Consider the following 18,721-nt stretch of genomic DNA (forward strand, 5'->3'; position numbering starts at 1 on the left):
TATAGCTCTAGGAATAAAGCTGTTTCTTAGTCTGGAGGTGCGGGCGTAGAAGGCCTTGTAACGTCTACCAGATGGAAGTAGTTGAAACAGACGGTGGCATGGGTGTGTGGAGTCCTTGTAGATGCTGGTGGCTTTCCTGAGGCAGCGTGCATTGTAGATGTCCTCCAGAGCTGGCAGCTGTATCCCAATGATCCTCTGCGCTCCGCAGACGACCCACTGAAGAGCTCTCCTATCCGCTGCCATGCAGCTGAGATACCTCACAGAGATGCCGTATGTTCTCTGTGGTGCAGCGGTAGAAGGTCATCAGTAACTGTTGGGGCAGACCAGCCTTTTTCAGCGTCCTCAGGAAAAACAGCCGTTGCTGTGCTTTCTTGACCAGCGCAGCGGTGTTAGTGGACCATGTGAGGTCCTCTGAAATATGTGTGTCCAGAAACCTGAAGCTGGACACTCTCACCACTCTGTCCCCGTTGATGAGGACTGGAGCGTATTCCACATTCTGTGACCTTCTAAAGTTGATGATTAGCTCCTTGGTCTTAGTTGTGTTGTTGTCCTCTGAGCACCAGTTCGCCAGGTTCTGCACCTCCGCTCTGTAGGCTGATTCATCACCGTTGGAGATCAGCCCGATCACCATCGTGTCATCCGCAAATTTGACGATGGTGTTGGTGTCGAATGCAGGAGCACAGTCGTGTGTGAAGAGGGAGTAGAGGGTGGGGCTCAATACACAACCATGTGGTGTGCCATTACTCAGAGTGGTAGTGGAGGACAGGTGGAGGCCCAGTCTCACTGCCTGAGGAAATTCTCCGACAGGAAATTCAGGATCCAATTGCATAGTGATGAGCTGAGGCCTAGCTGGTGAAGTTTGGAGGTGAGCTTGATGGGGATGACAGTATTGAAGGCAGAGCTATAATCTATCGGGCAGACGATACAAGGCCTTCTATGCCCGCACCTCCAGACTCAGGAACAGCTTCATCCCCAGGGCCACAGCTGCTATGAACCGGTCCTGCTGAGCCGGATGGTCACATCGCACAGTGAACCGGCACAGATCTACTTGCACTTTATTCTGTCTTAAAACTGTTACAATTTGTTTCGTTGGGTTGTTTAAATTAATTAAATTATTGCATCGTATGGGAGGCGCATTCCCAATCTCGTTGTACCCTTGTACAATGACAATAAAGATATATTGTATTGTATTGTATTGTATAAATAGCATCCTCACGTATGTGCCCTGTCTCTCCAGGTGAGTCAGGACGGTATGAAGAGCCAGAGAAATGGCGTCCTCTGTGCAAACATACATGTGACTACCCTGTCAGCAGTAAATTTGAGGGGGTTATTCCATAAACAAGTGTGCAAAATCAAGCTCTGGTATTAAAGGAACAAGCATGTCATTCCAAAAATACAAAAATCAAACGTGTTAAACGTGACATCCCTGTAGTAATTTTCATTTTGTTTTAAATCATTGGGGCCGCGCAGTGGCGCAGCACTAGAGCCCCGGGTTTGATCCTGGCTAAGGGGTCTGTCTGTAAAGAGTTTGTACGTTCTCCCTGTGACATCGTGGGTTTTCTCTGGGTGCTCCGGTTTCCTCCCACACTCAAAAGACTTGCAGGTTTGTAGGTAGGTTGCATGTTAATTGTCCCTTGTGGGTAGGGTAGAACTTGTGTACGGGTGATCGCTGGTCAGCATGGATTAATGGGCCAAAAGGCCGTTTCCACATTGAATCTCTAAACTATACCAGTTACGCTATGACAGGAACACTTGTATACTGTTCCCAGCAGCAATGAGGGCAGGAAGTGCAACCAGCTGCAACTACTGATTAACCCCCTTACAGAGCTCGAACAGCCCATGGAATTTGGCTTACAGAGAGATGCTGAAACAAGGTTGTCGTAGTGGCCGTTTAATTTCCTCACTATCAACTCGGGCAGTCAACTGGGTCTGCAGAAGGGATCCGACCCACAACATCAGCTATCCATGTTCTCCAGGGATGCTGCCTGGAGTTACCCTGGCACTGTGCATCTTACCTTGGTAAGCTAGCATCTACATTTTCTTGCTTCTACATTTTGAGTAGGACATCCTCAGTGCAAAAGGCTTAGATTGGGCAGAATTTGGTAAGCGTATCCAAAAGGGTTTCTTAAAAACAGTATATAGATATTCCAATTCAGGGAGAGACCATACTGGACCTTATATTGGGAAAGAACATGGCCAGGTGACTGATGATTTAGTGCAAAAGCATTCTGGGGACAGTAACGACATCTTCTTAAGTTTTAAATAGGCACAAGGAACTGCTGATGCGGATGGAGTCTGAAGAAGGGTCCCAACCTAAAATGCCACCTATTCATGAGTCTGCTGAGTTATTCCAGCACTTTGTGAACAGAAGATTTAAGATAGTTATGAATAGGGGACGTCTAGACCTTGGGGGAAATTACTAAATTGGGGTAAGGGAGACGTCTGAAGAAGGGTCTTGATCCGAAACGTCACATATTCCTATTCTCCAGAGACGCTGCCTGACCCGCTGAGTTACTCTGGCATTTTGTTCCCTTTACAATATTATTAGGCAGGAGTTAGGATTGTGTTCAATGACAGCAGACTGGAGGGGTCAAATGGCCTATTATCTGCTTCTACAAGTTTCAGTTTACAGAAGTGAAGGTGGATTTCCCCCCCCCCTCACTTATCCAGGTTCAGCAGCAAATATTAATTGCAAATTGCTGCAATTGCAAAACCACCCATTATAGGCACCATACATCCTCCAGAAATCAATTCCCTTGACGACCGCATGAAGTGTTGTAATCGGCAACTTGTTCCAGCAGGACCGCTTTGTACTTTTTCCTTGTGAACCAGTCACAAATAATTTAAATTGCTCCAGATGATTAAGATGCACGAGAGTTCTTGTGAGTGTTTATTTTATCAGCGTTTACCTCAAAATAATTATATTTAAATCCTTATTGCCATACCTTGTTTGGGCATGCCTTCTGAAAGCTATTCAATCTCTGATTACATTCCTCTTATTATCTCTTCTCTTAAACTGTACAGGAACACTCCAGTTCCTTCATGAAAAAAATCGATGCGTTTCCACACACTGACACACTGCAAAAACATTGCGCCACTTTCATTTGAGACCTATTGTCTAATATTACATCTTTACAATATTGTCACGTGTACGGAGGTACAGTGAAAAGCTTTTGTTTGTGCACCATTCAGTCAGTGAAAAGACTATACATGAATAAAATCAAGCCGTCCACATTGCACAGTAAAAGAGAAAGGATAAAGGGTGCAAAGATTTTACATTGAAGCCCAATGAAGTCCAATCAAATCGAAGGTATTTATTCACAAAGTGCTGGAGTAACTCAGCTGTCCGGGAAGCATCTCGGGAGAGAAGGAATGGGGGACGTTTTGGGTCGAGACTTTGTGAATAAATACCTTCAATTTGTACCAGCATCTGCAGTTATTTTCTTATACTAAAGTCCAATCAAAGGTCTCCAATGAGTTAGATGGGAGGTCAGGACCACACTCTAGCTGATGAGAGGATTGTTCATTGACACAAAATGCTGGAGTATCTCAGCGGGTCAGGCAGCATCTCTGGAGAAAAAGGATGGGTGACGTTTCGGGTTACATTGTTCAGTTGCCTGATAATAGCTGGGAAGAAACTACTCCTGAATCTGGGGGTGTGTGTTTTCACACTTCTGCATCTCCTGCCTGATGGGAGATGGGAGAATAGGGAGTGACTGAGGTGAGACTGGGCCCCAATTGTGCTGGCAGCTTTCTGAAGTGTAGCTGAAGTCGATGAAAGGAAGGGTGGTTTGTGTGAAGTTAAGTTGTAAATGTTTGCAATGGATGGCGGCAAGATGAAGGCAAATTCACAGGGATAAAAGGCACAGGATAATAATTTTTAAAAGAATGAAAGTATTAAGTAGAAACAGGAGGGGAAGTCTATCATCTGCAACGTTGCAGCCCATCACTACAATGTTGCCATGGCTTGTCGAGCTCAAATGGGACTTGAAGAACTGAAGGATTTCAGGGAGCACACCAAACTGAGCCATGCCATGCCCCGGGCAGTTTGAGCTTCAACATTCTCTCTCACTGCTCCCACTCTGATTCCACCTGTTCTCCGACTAAGTTTTAACCAAAGATAGTAGAGGAACTAGACCACTCGACCCTAAAAACTGTAGTATGTCATGGCGCCATTTTAGTAGGCAGAAACTCGCAGAAACATTTAAAAAGAAAAATAACAAAAATCTGTGAATTGATAGATGAGATATATTCTGCATTTTAATAATAATAATAATAATAATGCATTACATTTATATAGCGCTTTTCATATACTCAAAGACGCTTTACAGGGATTTAGAGAACATAGGGAAATGAATAAATAGATAAATAAGTAAATAAGTAAACGAACAGAGAAAGGAGACAGAAGGTGAGGTGACCTTTAGTGGTTGAAGGCAGTACTGAACAGGTGAGACTTCAGCGATGTTTTGAATGTGGTGAGTGTGGAGGAGTCTCTAACGGTTTGGGGTAGTGAGTTCCATAGGGTGGGAGCAGCGATGGAGAAAGCCCTGTCCCCCCAGGATCTGAGTTTGGTCCGGATGTGGGGGGACAGGAGATTGGCAGCAGCAGACATACTGTTCCCCCAAAACACTGATTACACTGCGAGAGGCATAACGGATGGTGGGTTTTGCCTACTAAAATGGCTCCTTTGCATACTACACTTCAGTATAGGCGATTTCAACGGAGTGGTCAATCTTGTTACTCTAGTATCTTTGGTTTTAACCCAGACTCACTGCCAGCCCTCTTCCCTGACTCTCAGTCTGAGGGGTGTCGACCAGAAACGTCGCTGATTCATGTTCTCTAGAGATGCTGCCTGACTTGCAGAGTTACTCCAGCATCAGTGTGAACTACTGTGAACGTGTGATCAATGGTCGGCACAGACTCGATGGGCCGAAGGGTTATAGGCTAATTGTCTTCTGTAAATTGTACATTATGTCGAGCGTGTAGGATAGTGCTAGGGTATTGGGTGATCGCTGTTCGGCACGGACTCGATGGGTCAAAGGGCCTGTTTCCACACTGTATCTCTAAAGTAAAGTCTAAAGTCTTCAGATCAGAAGGAGGCATGTATTTGTGTTCAACAGAGGAACTATTGCTCAATATGGTGTAAATGAACAACCTGGGCATGATACAGATATAATTTCAAAGAATGCAGATGACTCAAACCACAAGAATGTAATAATCATTAAAATATTAGTCCAAGAAGACACGGATAGGTTGGTGGAATGAAGAGATGCATACCAGTTAAAACGTAATGCTGATGAGAGTGAAGTCGTCCTTTTTGGCAGGAAGGGGGAACAGAGGGGAGATGAGCTAATTGGTGCAATTTTAAAAGAGGCTTGGGAATTTAAAGACCTGGAGGGGCTTTGAAGTTGGGAGGACAAGTTGAGGCTATTTAAAACGTTTACAGGATCCTTGGGGTTTAACATGCAAGACGCTGGCACAGTGGCTCAGCAGTAGAGTTGCTGCTTTATAGAGCCAGAGACACGGGTTCGATCCTGACCACGGGTGCTGTCTGTACGGAGTTTGTACCTTCTCCCCCTGACCACTTTTTCCCTGGGCACATCGGTTTCCTCCCACACTCCAAAAACTTACAGCTTATGTAGGTTAATTGGCTTAGGTAAAAATTGTAAATTGTTCCTAGTATTTAGGATCGTACTAGTGTATGGGGATTGCTGGTCGTCATGGACTCGGTGGGCCAAAGAGCCTGTTACCGCGCTGTATCTCTAAACTAAAGTAAACTAAACTAAAGGAAGTAGATAAATACTTGGAGTATTTGCAGGACTATTGGCAAAAGGCTGGAGACTGGAATTAGTCTGAGAGCTCTACCAAAGATGTAGAGCAGATAAGGTGAGCTGAATAGTCTCTTTCAGTGCTGTATCATTATATCTCTTTACATGGATGAATGCAATGTGTACACCGCACTTGCTACATGACCCTACTCGTAATGCCGACAATTTGCATTTGAATCTCACAATGCCATTTAAATACTATTTGAAAAGAAAAAATGACCTGGAAACAAAAGCCAATGTAATTCCACAGCAACTTGGCTGAAGCTGAAATGTCCTTCAGACACGACCATGCAATCGCCCATCTCTATTGCAATTACTAACGGCCGTCGGTCAAAATGAAGGCCATTTGCACCTTCCCAGGGGTTCAAGAAGCCGACACAATATGCATATCCTATTAATGTTGAAATAAAGTAGTGACAGCCTGTTTACCTGTAATTATTTGATAATAACCTTGAGTTAACTTGCATTTTCAAGCATGATACTTAACTGAGGCATGATTGAGCCTAATCCTTTAACGCAAGTTTGATCTTCTATTTCTATCCCACTCAAAATAACAAAAAGCCAATTCATAAAGGCATCTCTTGTCCTCTACTTATTTTTAAGGTTGAAGTATTTCTTTCTTCAGTGCTTATATTGAATAAAAAGAAAACAACACTGCCTCTGAACCACGGGTAGATCCAATGCTTTGCAATTTAATAGTTGGTTTAAACTACAGTTTTTGCATAATTTGATTTCGATTTTTGTTTGGTTGTCATAATCCCTGCTTAAATCTTCACTGCAGTCGTATTTCATCGATTCACATTTTCACCTTACAAGTGAAAGCTTAAGAAGGAACTGTTGCAAAGCACAAGTCCCATGTTGTTCATTAACATCCTAAATATGTAACACAATAAAATGTTGAGTAACTCAGCGGGACGGGCAGCATCTCTGAAAAGAAGGAAGGAGTGACGTTGTGGGTCAAGACCCTTCAAATGAGTCAGGGGAGAGGGAAACGAGATATGAAAAGGTACGGTGTGAAAACGACAAATCAAAGCAGACGGTGATCAAGGAAATGTGAAATGGTCTATTGTTGGCTGAGGGGAAGATGACAACGAGGCATATAAACAGGAAAAGAACAAATTGTGAGATGGAAGTATTGTCAAGGTTGCATAGTCATTCCCTTTTATCTTTACCTCTGAGGGAAGATAGAAGCTTAAGACCTCCAGACTCAAGAACAGTTTCTTCCCCACTGCCATTGGACTCCAGAGCAAATAATCTCTTTCACGCCATAGTAGGAACAAGGAACTGCAGAAGCTGGTTTATAATGAAGATAGACACAAAGTGCTGGAGTAACTCAGCGGGTCAGGCAGCATCACTGGAGGAAACAGATCGGTGATGTTTTGGGTTGGTACCTTTCTTCAGACCCAGTCCATCTACCTCTTCTTAGAGGTGTTGCTAAGTATTCTCATTCTTAGACTTTAAATTTGAGAGATACAGTGTGGAAACCGACCCTGCAGCCAGCCGAGTCTGCGCCAGCCAGCAATATAATAGCGACAGAATATAACAGCGATGTAACCAGCGTAAAATAGCACCATCCTACACATTAGGGACAATTTACACTTTCCAGAAGACAATTTACACTTTCCAGAAGCCAATTAACCCAAAAGCCTGCAGATCTTTGGAATGTGGGAGGAATCCAGAGCACCTGGAGAAAATCCATGCAGTCACAAGGGGAACGTACAAACTTCAGACAGACAGCACCCGCAGGGTCGAACCCTGGTCTCTGGCGCTGTAAGGCAGCAACTCTACCGCTACCTCTCTGTGCTGCCCTTGAACTCTTACCTTGACTACAATTAGTTTTTGCAGTTTAATATTCTTTTGCACTACTTGGATTATGCACTATAATCTTTGCATCTTTCTTTCTTTTGAATGCAATTTTTTGCATTTATCTCATTTATTAACATACGCATACTATTTACCGTGAACTTAATTTGAACCAGGAACATTATTGCTACATGGTGTATATGACAATAAACGAATCTAATCTAAAAGACAACAGTGGAGGCAATATGATGGAATTGATATTTTAATTTCTATTTAAGATCCTGCGGGATGAAAGTATTTTGTCTGGAAATGTTGCAACAGACTTTTCCTCCCCTATCACCCTCGAAACGAAGGAAAATAAAGCTTAACTCAAATGTTAATACCATCTGGGTAGGGTTTGGAGATCATCATTCGAAGATTAGCATCAAGGATAAAGCACGTTTCAGAATTCTCTCTGCAAAGTTCGATAGCTACCAGCCTATGAGGCAATGCTCTCCAAATGTGTTAAAAGCTTCCCTCATTTTCACCACAGTTCTGTTAATCACCAAAGATCTGCACCTTATTACCATTAACCCTTTGGCTACTAAAATGGTTCAATGGTTCTTTCATTGTCACATGGATCAGGGCACGGTGAAATACATTTTTTTGCGTATAGATCAGAGATTATTACCACACTTACAAGACAATCCCCGATTAAGTACCCTATGCATAGAAACAACCTGCCGAGTCCATGTGCAATAGTTGTTAGAGTTTGTTGCCATTTTACACAGTCCAATCTGCAGTTGGCCATAAAGGCCCGTTGCAGCCATTCGGATCACCAGCGAGCCGTCCTTTCTCTCCTTTCCAGGCCGACAATCTTCATGCTCTAGCGGGGACGCCTCCCGCAGCCGACCTTGGAGGCGTGGAAGGTGAGACCACCTGTCTTTGCTTGCTGATCTACAAACTTTTCATGACTTCAAATATCTCAGACTTCAATTTTGCTAACACCCTTACCTGTATCACTTTATCAAATATCTTTCAAAAATTTATACAGACCGAAAACTGCTCTGGTGAATGTTCTGCGACATCAAACAAAAATGATTTCAAGTTTGTCAAATCAAATTATTTGCTCGTGGGAAAATCACTTTGACTTTTGCTTATTTGTCTATGCCTGCTCACGTGGCAATTAATTTTCTCCTCAATCATCATCTACAATTCTTCCCTATTTTGACACTATCCTATTTGGCTTCTAATTGCTTGGCTAATTCTTCCCTCTTAAACCAGGGAGTTGAGACAAGAGTCTGGTCCTATGCTACTATTCCTGTACCTTAAAGGTTGTGGGGCAGCACAGTGGCACAGTGGTAGAGTTGCTGCCTTACAGCATCAGAGGCCCGGGTTCGATCCTGACTCCGGCTGCTGACTGTACATACTCCCGAGGGTTGTCTAAAGGTTGGGTGGGTTTTCTCCGGATGCTCCGATTTCCTCCCACATTTCCAAAGACGTGCAGGTTTGTTGGTTAATTGGCTTCTGTGCAGCCAAGAACAAATCCTATTCAATTTACAATTTCGCAGACACCACCACCGTTGCGGGCGGGGTATCAAATAACGATGAGACGGAGTATAGGAAGGAGATTGTAAACCTCCTGTCTCTCAATGTCAGCAAGATAGTGATCGACTTCAAGCAGTGAACCCCAGTTTGCATTGACGGTGCCAAGGTAGAAATGGTTGAAAGCTGCAGATTCCTAGGAGTCAATATCACCAGCAACTTGGCCTGGACCAGCCATATTGAGGCAATGGCCATGAAAGCACTCCAATACCTCTACTTCCTGAGAAAGCTTAGGAGGTTCGGCATGTCCCCAACAACTCTCATCAACATCTACAGATGTGCCGTAGAAAGGTTTTCCCGCTGTGTTACCCCTGCTTTTTATGTCTATCGATGGTTTGGGAACAGCTCTATCCAAGACTGCAGGCAATTGCAGAGAATTGTGGATGCAACCCAAATCATCACACAAACCAACCCCCCTTCCATTGACTCCATTTATACCTCACGCTGCCTCAGCAAGGCCACCAGCATAATCAAGGACGAATCGCATACTGGCCACTTGCTCTTCCCCCCTCAGGTAAGAGGTACAGAAGTATGAAAACACATGCCTCCAGATTCGGGGACAGTTCTTCCCAGCCATTATCAGGCAACTGAATAACTGGAGAGCAGTCCCAGGCTACTATCTACCTCATTGGAGACTCTCAGACTATCTTTGATTGGACTTTACTGGCTTTATCTTGCACTGAACGTTATTCCCTTTATGATGTATCTGTACACTGTGGATGGCTTAGTTGTAATCATGTTTAGTCTTTCTGCTGACTGGTTAGTAAGCAACAAAGGCCTTTCACTGTACCTCAGTGCACGTGACAATAAACCAAAGTAAACTATCTCATCCAATATCCTTGCAGTCTCCTTGTTTACTACAGCCCTGGTTAAAGAATCTTCCTCACACAACAGCAACACCTTCTACATCTGCCATACGATCTCCATTTTGTTTGAAATCAATCCAACAAATCTCTAACACCCTTCTGGGCAATAATGTGCCCAAAGATAACCTCTGACTCCCTTTCATGCTCTCTAATAGGTCAAAAGGTTTAATAAACAATTTACAAATGATATTTATATAATTACAACACTAATGAAGCACTGCTTCTTTCAATTTTCTTTGCGATAACAATATTAAGGCAAATAAATGACCAATTGAAACCAAAATATATCCTATGCCAACAAACATATTAACATTGTTGACCACATCAATTTAGGCGATCAACAGGAATAAAATGTCTTCCCACTGCTCCCCCTCTATTTCTGGTTCCATCTCACTCACATATCTAATGATAGACACAAAATTGGTCACGTGTGGCGGCGCCTAACGGATGCGGCTCGCTGGCAGTCTGTTTGTCCTTTGTCCTTTTTTGTTTGTGTGTTGATGTTGGGGTGTTTTGTTTTTGGCTGTGTATGTGTGGGGGGTGTGGGGGGGGTGTGGGGTGGGGGAAATCTTTATTTTTTTAGGTCTCTTCCTCGGGGCGAGGCTCGGCCGCGGGACTTAACAGCGCCCGGTGCGGCTTGGCCGCGGGGACTTTCCATCTCCTTGCGGGGGCTGTGCGGGTCGGTCGCCTCGGTAGGGGTCGAGCTGTCTGTCCGTGGGAGGGGCATGGGGGAAGAGAGAGGAAGTTTTTTTGCCTCCATCACAGTGAGGGGGTGTTTGGAGTCACTGTGATGGATGTTTGTGTTGGGGTCGTGTGTCTTGTGTTTTTTGTTTTTTTGTACTGCTGGCAAATTAATTTTGTTCGGTAAAATGAATGACAATAAAAGCTATTCTGTATTCTGTAAAATGCTAGAATAACTCATTGGCTCAGGCAGCATCTCTGGAGTCTGAAGAAGGGTCTCAACCTGAAATGTCACTTACTCCTTTTCTCCAGAGATGCTGCCTGACTCGTTGAGTTACTCCAGCATTTTCTGTCTATCTTTGGTGTTACCAGCAATGCAGTTACTTCCTACCCATTTCTAATCACTTGTCCGAAGAAGGCTCCTGACTGGAAATGTCATCTATCCATGTTCTCCAAGGATGCCATCCCTGACCCGCTGAGTTATTCCAGCCCTTTGTGTCTTTTTTGGTAAGCCAGCATCTGCAAGTTCTTGTTTTTACATAATTGCTTTCTTTTTTCTATTTATCACTTCCTGACTGACAGAGCGTTCCTTGTCTCTCGGGCAAGAGTTTTGTCCTCAATTTTTTAACCTGCAATTAACCTACAAACTTGCAAGTTTTGGGGATGTGGGAGGAATCTGGAGCAGCTGGAGGAAACCCACGCGCTCTCAGGGAGAAGGTGCAAACTCCACATGGACAGCACCCAAAGTCAGGATCAAACCAGGGTCTCTTGCGCTGTGAGACAGCAGCGACTGCTGCACCACTGTGCTGCCCTGTTCTATCTCAACAAAAGCCGATCCTCCTCAACAGTAGGAACTTTCTCTTTCAAAAGTTCAATCTAGACTCCAACTGAGGAATGAGGTGCAGAAACAAGGAACTGCAGATGCTGGTTTATTTAAAAAAAGATGCAAGGTGCTGGATTAACGCAACAGGTCAGGCAGCATCTCTGGAAAACATGGATAGGTGATGTTTTGGATCAGGATGTGACAGTTTAATACATGAAAGTAAGAGGAGCATTGGGGAGACAATAGATGTTAACACTTTATGCATGGTAAGACCAATATTTATGAGTTGAGATCTTGCTAGTTGATTGTTCTGGCTGGAGAGTACAAGATGGCGGCAGAAATGTGGCAACTCTTGTGTACTGTCTCTGAGTAAGGTACTATTTTACACTCTTGTACTTAAGTATGATTGTGCCTAATGTATAGGAAGATTGTTACTGAACTTGGGTCTTTAGTGAAACAGCACGGAAGCTGGCCCATCGCCCCACCGTGTCCACACCGACCATCGATCCCCATCCACACCGTACAGGCGGACACAAACTCCCTACAGACAGCACCTGAAGTCACAATTGAACCCGGGTCCCTGGCACTATAAGGCAATAGCTCTACCACTGTGCCGCCTAATATATGCAAATAGAAACATAGAAAATAGGTGCAGGAGGAGGCCATTCGGCCCTTCGAGCCAGCACCGCCATTCATTATGATCATGGCTGATCGTCCACAATCAATAACCTGTGCCTGCCTTCTCCCCATATCCCTTGATTCCACTAGCCCCTAGAGCTCTATCTAACTCTCTCTTAAATCCATCCAGTGATTTGGCTACCACTGCCCTCTGTGGCAGAGAATTCCACAAATTCACAACTCTCTGGGTGAAAAAGTTCCTTCTCACCTCAGTTTTAAATGGCCTCCCCTTTATTCTAAGACTGTGGCCCCTGGTTCTGGATAAAAAAATAATTTCACTTTATCTAGGAACATGTGACAATAAAGTACTATTGAACCATAGTGATTCACTTCTCCCAATGCTTGACAAATTCACCATACAGACAGTACCCGTAGACAGGGTCTCTGGCGCTGTTGGCAGCAACTCTACTGCTGCGCCACCGTGCCGCCGTCTTTAAAATAACTTGACACATCATTTCCAAAGTAATCCCAGAAAAAATATTTCTGCAAATACATAAATACAGCCCTCCTTCCTCACATCAAACAAAGAAAAACACGTTAGAATGGAGACATGACAGTTGTACCCATCCAGTGTGCCTGATCTCCTTCCGTTGTAATGGAGCCATACAAAACATATGTGATAAATCTCCAACATATTAGCCACGGAGCCAGGAGGACAGCTGCTGACTGATCTATCATGGTTATCTGATTTTTAACCCAGCCATTTCATGTATTCATCCTGCTTGAACTGTCTATGCCACAGTGTACAAAATACAAGTTTCCTTTGGAGGCTTACATTAATTAGTTCTGCTTAGTGTCTCAGCTTCTCCCCCAACCGCTGGTCTCTTCAATATTCATTTCACAAGAGGTCATCACAGACCTCACAGCGAAACCACTGGGATTTGAGCTCCATCGCAAGCAATGGCTAACCCTGAACAGGATCCGCACCCTCCATGCAAGAACAGCCCATCACCTGCACAAGTGGGGATGACAGGCAACTGCGGATATCCAGACCAGACCATCCCACACATCGTGAATGACTGCTCACTGAGGCTTTTCCCTGGTGGCATCAAGGCCATCCACCCAGCAACTGATGCTGCCCTGGCCTGGATGTCTACCCTTGACCTACAACTTTAGGCTGTGCCCGCCATATGCAAGAAGAAGAATATTCATTTAACTATGTTTCTCCTTAATGTTTCCCTGACACATACCCCGATAGGCATTGATGGTGCCGAGGTAGAGATGGTTGAACGCTTCAAGTTCTAAGAGTAAATATCACCAGCAACTTGTCCTGGACCACCCATAATTAAAGCAATGGCCAAGAAAGCACACCAATGCCTCTACTTCCATAGAAGGCTTAGGAGGTTCAGCATGTCCCCAACAACTCTCACCAATGTCTACAGATGGACTGTAGAAAGCACTTTATTGGGATGCATCACACCATGTTTTGGGAGCAGCTCCATCCAAGACCACTAGAAATTGCAGAAAATTGTGGACGCAGCCTAGACCATCACACAAACTAGTCCATCAACTCCGTTTAGACTTCACGCTGCCTCAGCAAGGCCATTAGCATAATCAAGGATGAGTCTCACCCCAGTCATTCCCTCTTGTACCCTCTCCCATCAGACAAGAGGTACAAAAGTGTAAAAAAAACCAGATTCATAGGCAGTTTTTTCCCAGCTGTTATCAGGCAACTGACCATCCCCTTGACAACTAGAGAGGAGTCCTGATTGACTATCTACCTCAAGGGAGATACTCCGACTATCTTTAATCGGACTTTACTAGACTTTATCTAGCACTGAATGTTATTCCCTTTATCATATATCTGTACACTGTGGACAACTTGATTGTAATCATTATAGTCTTTCTGCTGACTGGTTAGCACGCAATAAAAGCGCTTTTCACTGTATCTTGGTACCAGGGACAATAAACTAAACTGATGAACTTTCCTCCCCTTGGGTACCAAAGGCAGCAATACCTTGGGAACTCACTTGGCCAGCTGTAATTAGAATGGTGCCAATCATTGCTTGTCAATAGCACAAAGAGCCGGATGAATTCAGCGGATCAGGCAGCATCTGTGGAGGAATTGGACAGGTGGTGTTTCAGGTTGGAATCCTTCTTCAGCCTGACTGGACAAGTTTTCATGTCTAGCTGAATTTTCCAGCTCCAGTCAATAGTCAATAGTCAATAGTCGTTTATTTGTTACATACACATAAATGTGTAGTAAAATGAAACATTACCCACAGTTGAACAATAAGACCAATAAGATTAATCAATAAAAATGCAATAACACATACAATCACAACTAACACCAAACAAAAAGAAACATCCATCACAGTGAGTCTCCTCCAGTCCCTCCTCACTGTGATGGAAGGCCAGAATGTCTTTTTCTCTTCCCTGCCGTCTTGTCCCGCGGTCAGGCTGTTGGAGTTGCCACGTCGGGGCGGTCGGGGCTCCCGACATTGAAGCCCCCGCTGGGCGGTGAAAAAAAATCCCGCGGCCTATTTCAGGCCGCGCCGGACGGTGAAAGGTCCGCGGCGGGCCGACCCAAGCCCCGCGATTCGGGGCGGGCGAACACGTTGCCTCTGCCGCTGCCGGAGCTCCCGATGTCGGCCCCCATCCAGGGGCCTGCGGGCTTCCGACGTCCACGCGGCCCGCGCCGGAGCCTCCGGAGACGAGTCGCAGCCGTTCCCGCAGCATTCGCAGGCAGCCAGCGCCGCAGGTGGTGAGTCCGGACCGCGGGCTCTGCGAACCAGAGACCCAGGTGGTCCCAGGTGCATGGCCGGTGGTAGGCCGCAACGGGAACGGAGACACGGCACAGAACAAAGGTCGCGTCTCCGTTCTGGAGAGAGAATGTTACAGTTACAGTTCCCGTTCCCTCCCCCCCACCCCCCCCAAAAACATAACATACAACACTACATCATATTAACACTACAATTGAGACAAAAACAACAAAAAACACAAAAGACAGACGGACTGCAGGCAAGCCGCAGCTGCGATCAGTCTGAAGAAGGGTCTCGACCCAAAACGTCACCCATTCCTTCTTTCCTGTGATGCTGCCTGGCCCGCTGAGTTACTCCTACATTTTGTGTCTACCTTTAAATTTTAGTAAGGGTGACTAACAAGAACATTGTGCTCAATGTTATAGCTGGCTAAATGTCAAAAGATGTCCATTAAGAGCTTTGTGCTGTACATGAATGGATGTTGATCAAAACCCTTGTGCTGGACGTCAAAGAATGTCCATCAAGAACCTTGTGCTAACCTTTGTCATACTAAAGTTTCCACAAAGGGGAAGCAACGAGACCGAGCAAACGTCTTAATCATTTCACTCAAAAATTCCATCACCCAAATTCTTCTACAGAGTTCAATGACGACAAAAAAAAAACTTGAACTAATTTTCATCCCAACTCTTTCATTGAAGCACATTGTTACCACACTCAGGACTTTTGCCATCAATGGCCAGCTCTTCCAAGATAAATACCACCAGTGTTTGAACTAAAAGGAGATACAATCTTTAAAGCAATTAGCAAATCTTGGATGCAGCACAGGACAAGAATTTCATTTCGGATATCTGATGTACTTTGGGGAGATAGAGAGGAAAAATGGTCTCCTTGATCCCTTACACCTGCAAACCCATGCAATCTTTGATGCACAAACATTAATAGTCTGCTAATAATGCGTTTTGCTTTCCAGAAGCCAGTTCAGTTTTGAATATTTGGGGCTAGTTTCTGAACGGATCACCAAGGGGAAACAGTTTGCTTAATGAGATTTCTACTTATGATCAGAAGCCTGTGAAATTTTTTTTTTACCTTTTGTGTGTTCCAGACAAGAAAGCTTCCTGAGATTCTTGATCAGACTTTGCTGTGAATCCAAAAGAGAGCAGCAATTAATGGCGTGGCCAAAAGGTCAACTTGAAACACTTGCAAATTGGAGCATTTAAAAAATAACTGCACCATTTACTCTAATTTTGAAAGTTAAATTGGGCTTAGCTTTGACTCAAATAAAAAGAAACAGAAGCTACAACAGGCCCCAAGACCCCTCGAATCTCTGAGAACAAGCTTGAGAACCTCAGGCATATCATTGGCAAATAAAACACGAGGATCAAAGGCTTTCTTCACTGGATCTCAGTGAAAGCTTAATGATCAAGTGCCAGTTTAAAAACATGCATTGCATTTCAAGAACCTCTTCAGAAAGTCAATGGGAAACAATTGTTCACTATTGAATGAGCAAATAATATTTCAGTGAACAGAATTCTTAAATAAAAACAAATATGAAATGGACAAGTGGGCTTTAAAAAAAACACAGAACAGTACAGCACAGGAATGGGCCCTTTGGCCCACTATGTTTATACTAGTGTTGCCAACTATCTCACGCCCAAATACGGGACAAGGTGAAGTAACCGCCCCGTGCCCTCACGCAGCCAGCGGCCACGTGATCCCACTCCACCAATGGCGGCTGCCCGGGCTGGGAGGCGGGTTGCTACGCAACCTCCATCAAGAGGTCCCAGAAATCGCAACAAAATGTAGTAATAATCAGCGAGGTCTTAAAATCCCGGGTTTAAATATACAGGTTTGGGCTAACGGTGTAAAATTTAACAGAAATGTCGCGGGGAAAATCTCAGCTGGTCAGAAAGAGAAACAGAGTTAATGTTTCGAGTTGGCGACTGGTCGTCATTCCCAAATCGCTTTAAGTCGGACAGTGGAGCATTGTGACTCCTTTTGTAAAGGTCGGAAGGTGGTTTCTAAAGTACAAGTGGGGATCTCTGCAGTATGGGCAGGAAATACATTACGCCCTTGCATTGGGTGGCAATTGCAGTGTGAGCGAGTGTGGCCAGCGCCTGCTCCATATATATAATGGCACTGGAGACATCAAGGGCAGCTCTCTCAGTGTTAATAATGCCGGCTGCACACCATGTTCCCATTGGGGCAGCTCGGCCTCCTGTTCCTCCTGATGGCCGGCGCCTCCTCTCTTGCGAGCCGGATTCGCCCGTTTCAACCACAAACTTCACCGGCATTGTGTGCAGGTTCACCAAGGACACTGCCTTAGTCTGTAAGTTCTGGGGAGGGGAAAGGAATTAAAAAACTCAGCGACTTCCCGCCCACCCAACCAACCATGCCCTCCAAGACAGCAGAGTCTGGCTCGGTTTACCGGCTGCCGCAATGAATTAAACTGGACTGTCAATGGGGAACCTGCGATTAGTGTCAAAGAATGGCTCAGTTTCTGACTGTTTTTTGTGGATTTGATGAATTCCCGCAGGTTTAATTAATTTAAGTGGATTGTAACCCGCTGCGTGACTTGGAAGTACTGATTTAATGTTACATTTTACACCGAGTTTGCTCAAACCTGTACATTTAAACCCAGGATTTTAAGACCTTGTTGATTATTACTACATTTTGGTGCGAATTCTGGGCGCCGCTTAACGGAGGTTGCGTAGCAACCCACCTCCTGGCCCAGGCGGCCGCCATTGGTGGAGCGGGAGCACGTGGCTGCTGGCTGGGTGACATCACCCTTTGGCCCTTATTTGGGAGTGAGGAAGTTGGCAACCCTACTAATATGGGACAAGGGCGGTCCCGACAAACCAATTTAGTCCAAAATACGGGATGTCCCTGCTAATACGGGACAGTTGGCAACCCTAATTTATGCCGAACATGATGTCAAGTTAAACTGAACTCATTTGCCTGTGCATGATCCATATCCCTTGATTCTCTGCACTTCCATGTGTCTATCCAAATCGTTTCTTAAAAACCGCTATTGCATCTGTCTCCCCTACCAGCCATGGCAGTTTAGTTCATTGTTACGTGTACTGATGTACTGTGAAAAGCTTTTGTTGCATGCTATCCAGTCAGCAGAAAGACAATACACGATTACAATCGATCCATTTACAGTGTATAGATACATAATAAGGGAATATCATTTAGTGCAAGGTAAAGCCAGCAAAGTCCGATCAAGCATAGTCTGAGGATCACCCAAGAGGTAGTCAGTAGTTCAGCACTGCTTTCTGGTTGTCGTAGGATGATTCAGTCGCCTGATGTCCCCGAAACTGTGGTGAGCATTTTTTCACTTCTATACCTTTTTGCCTGATGGGAGAGGGGAGAAGAGGAAGTGGTCAGGGCGGGACTTGTCCTTAATTATGCTGCTGGCCTTGCCAAGGCAGCATGAAGTATAAATGGAATCAATAGAAGGGAGGTTGGTTTGTGTGATGGTCAGGGCTGTGTCCACAATTCACTGCAATGTCTTGCAGTCTTGGATGACGGTGTTCCCAAACCAAGCTGTGATGCATCCTGATAAAATGCTTTCTAAGGTGCATCTGTAGAAGTTGGTGAGAGTTGTAGGGGACATGCCAAATTTCCTAGCCTGCTAAGGAAGTAGAGGCGTCGGTGTGCTTTCTTGGTCGTTGCTTCAATATGGGTGGTCCGGTAGTTGTTGGTGATATTAACAGTGTGTTCCACACCCTCACCACTGTGTGCAAAATTAAACCT

At 44.7% G+C, this 18,721-nt stretch overlaps 1 protein-coding gene across 1 annotated transcript in view; it reads right to left on the minus strand.

The window, feature by feature from the left end:
• fmn2b (formin 2b) overlaps positions 1-18,721 on the minus strand; it is a 326,311-nt gene that overhangs the window by 63,097 nt on the left and 244,493 nt on the right. Inside the window, exon 15 of the mRNA XM_078405062.1 lies at positions 16,052-16,103. Coding sequence (XP_078261188.1) covers positions 16,052-16,103 — 52 coding nt within the window. The remainder of the gene's footprint in view (positions 1-16,051; positions 16,104-18,721) is intronic.

Source organism: Rhinoraja longicauda, chromosome 9 (genome assembly GCF_053455715.1).
Source record: "Rhinoraja longicauda isolate Sanriku21f chromosome 9, sRhiLon1.1, whole genome shotgun sequence".
NCBI lineage: Eukaryota > Metazoa > Chordata > Chondrichthyes > Rajiformes > Arhynchobatidae > Rhinoraja > Rhinoraja longicauda.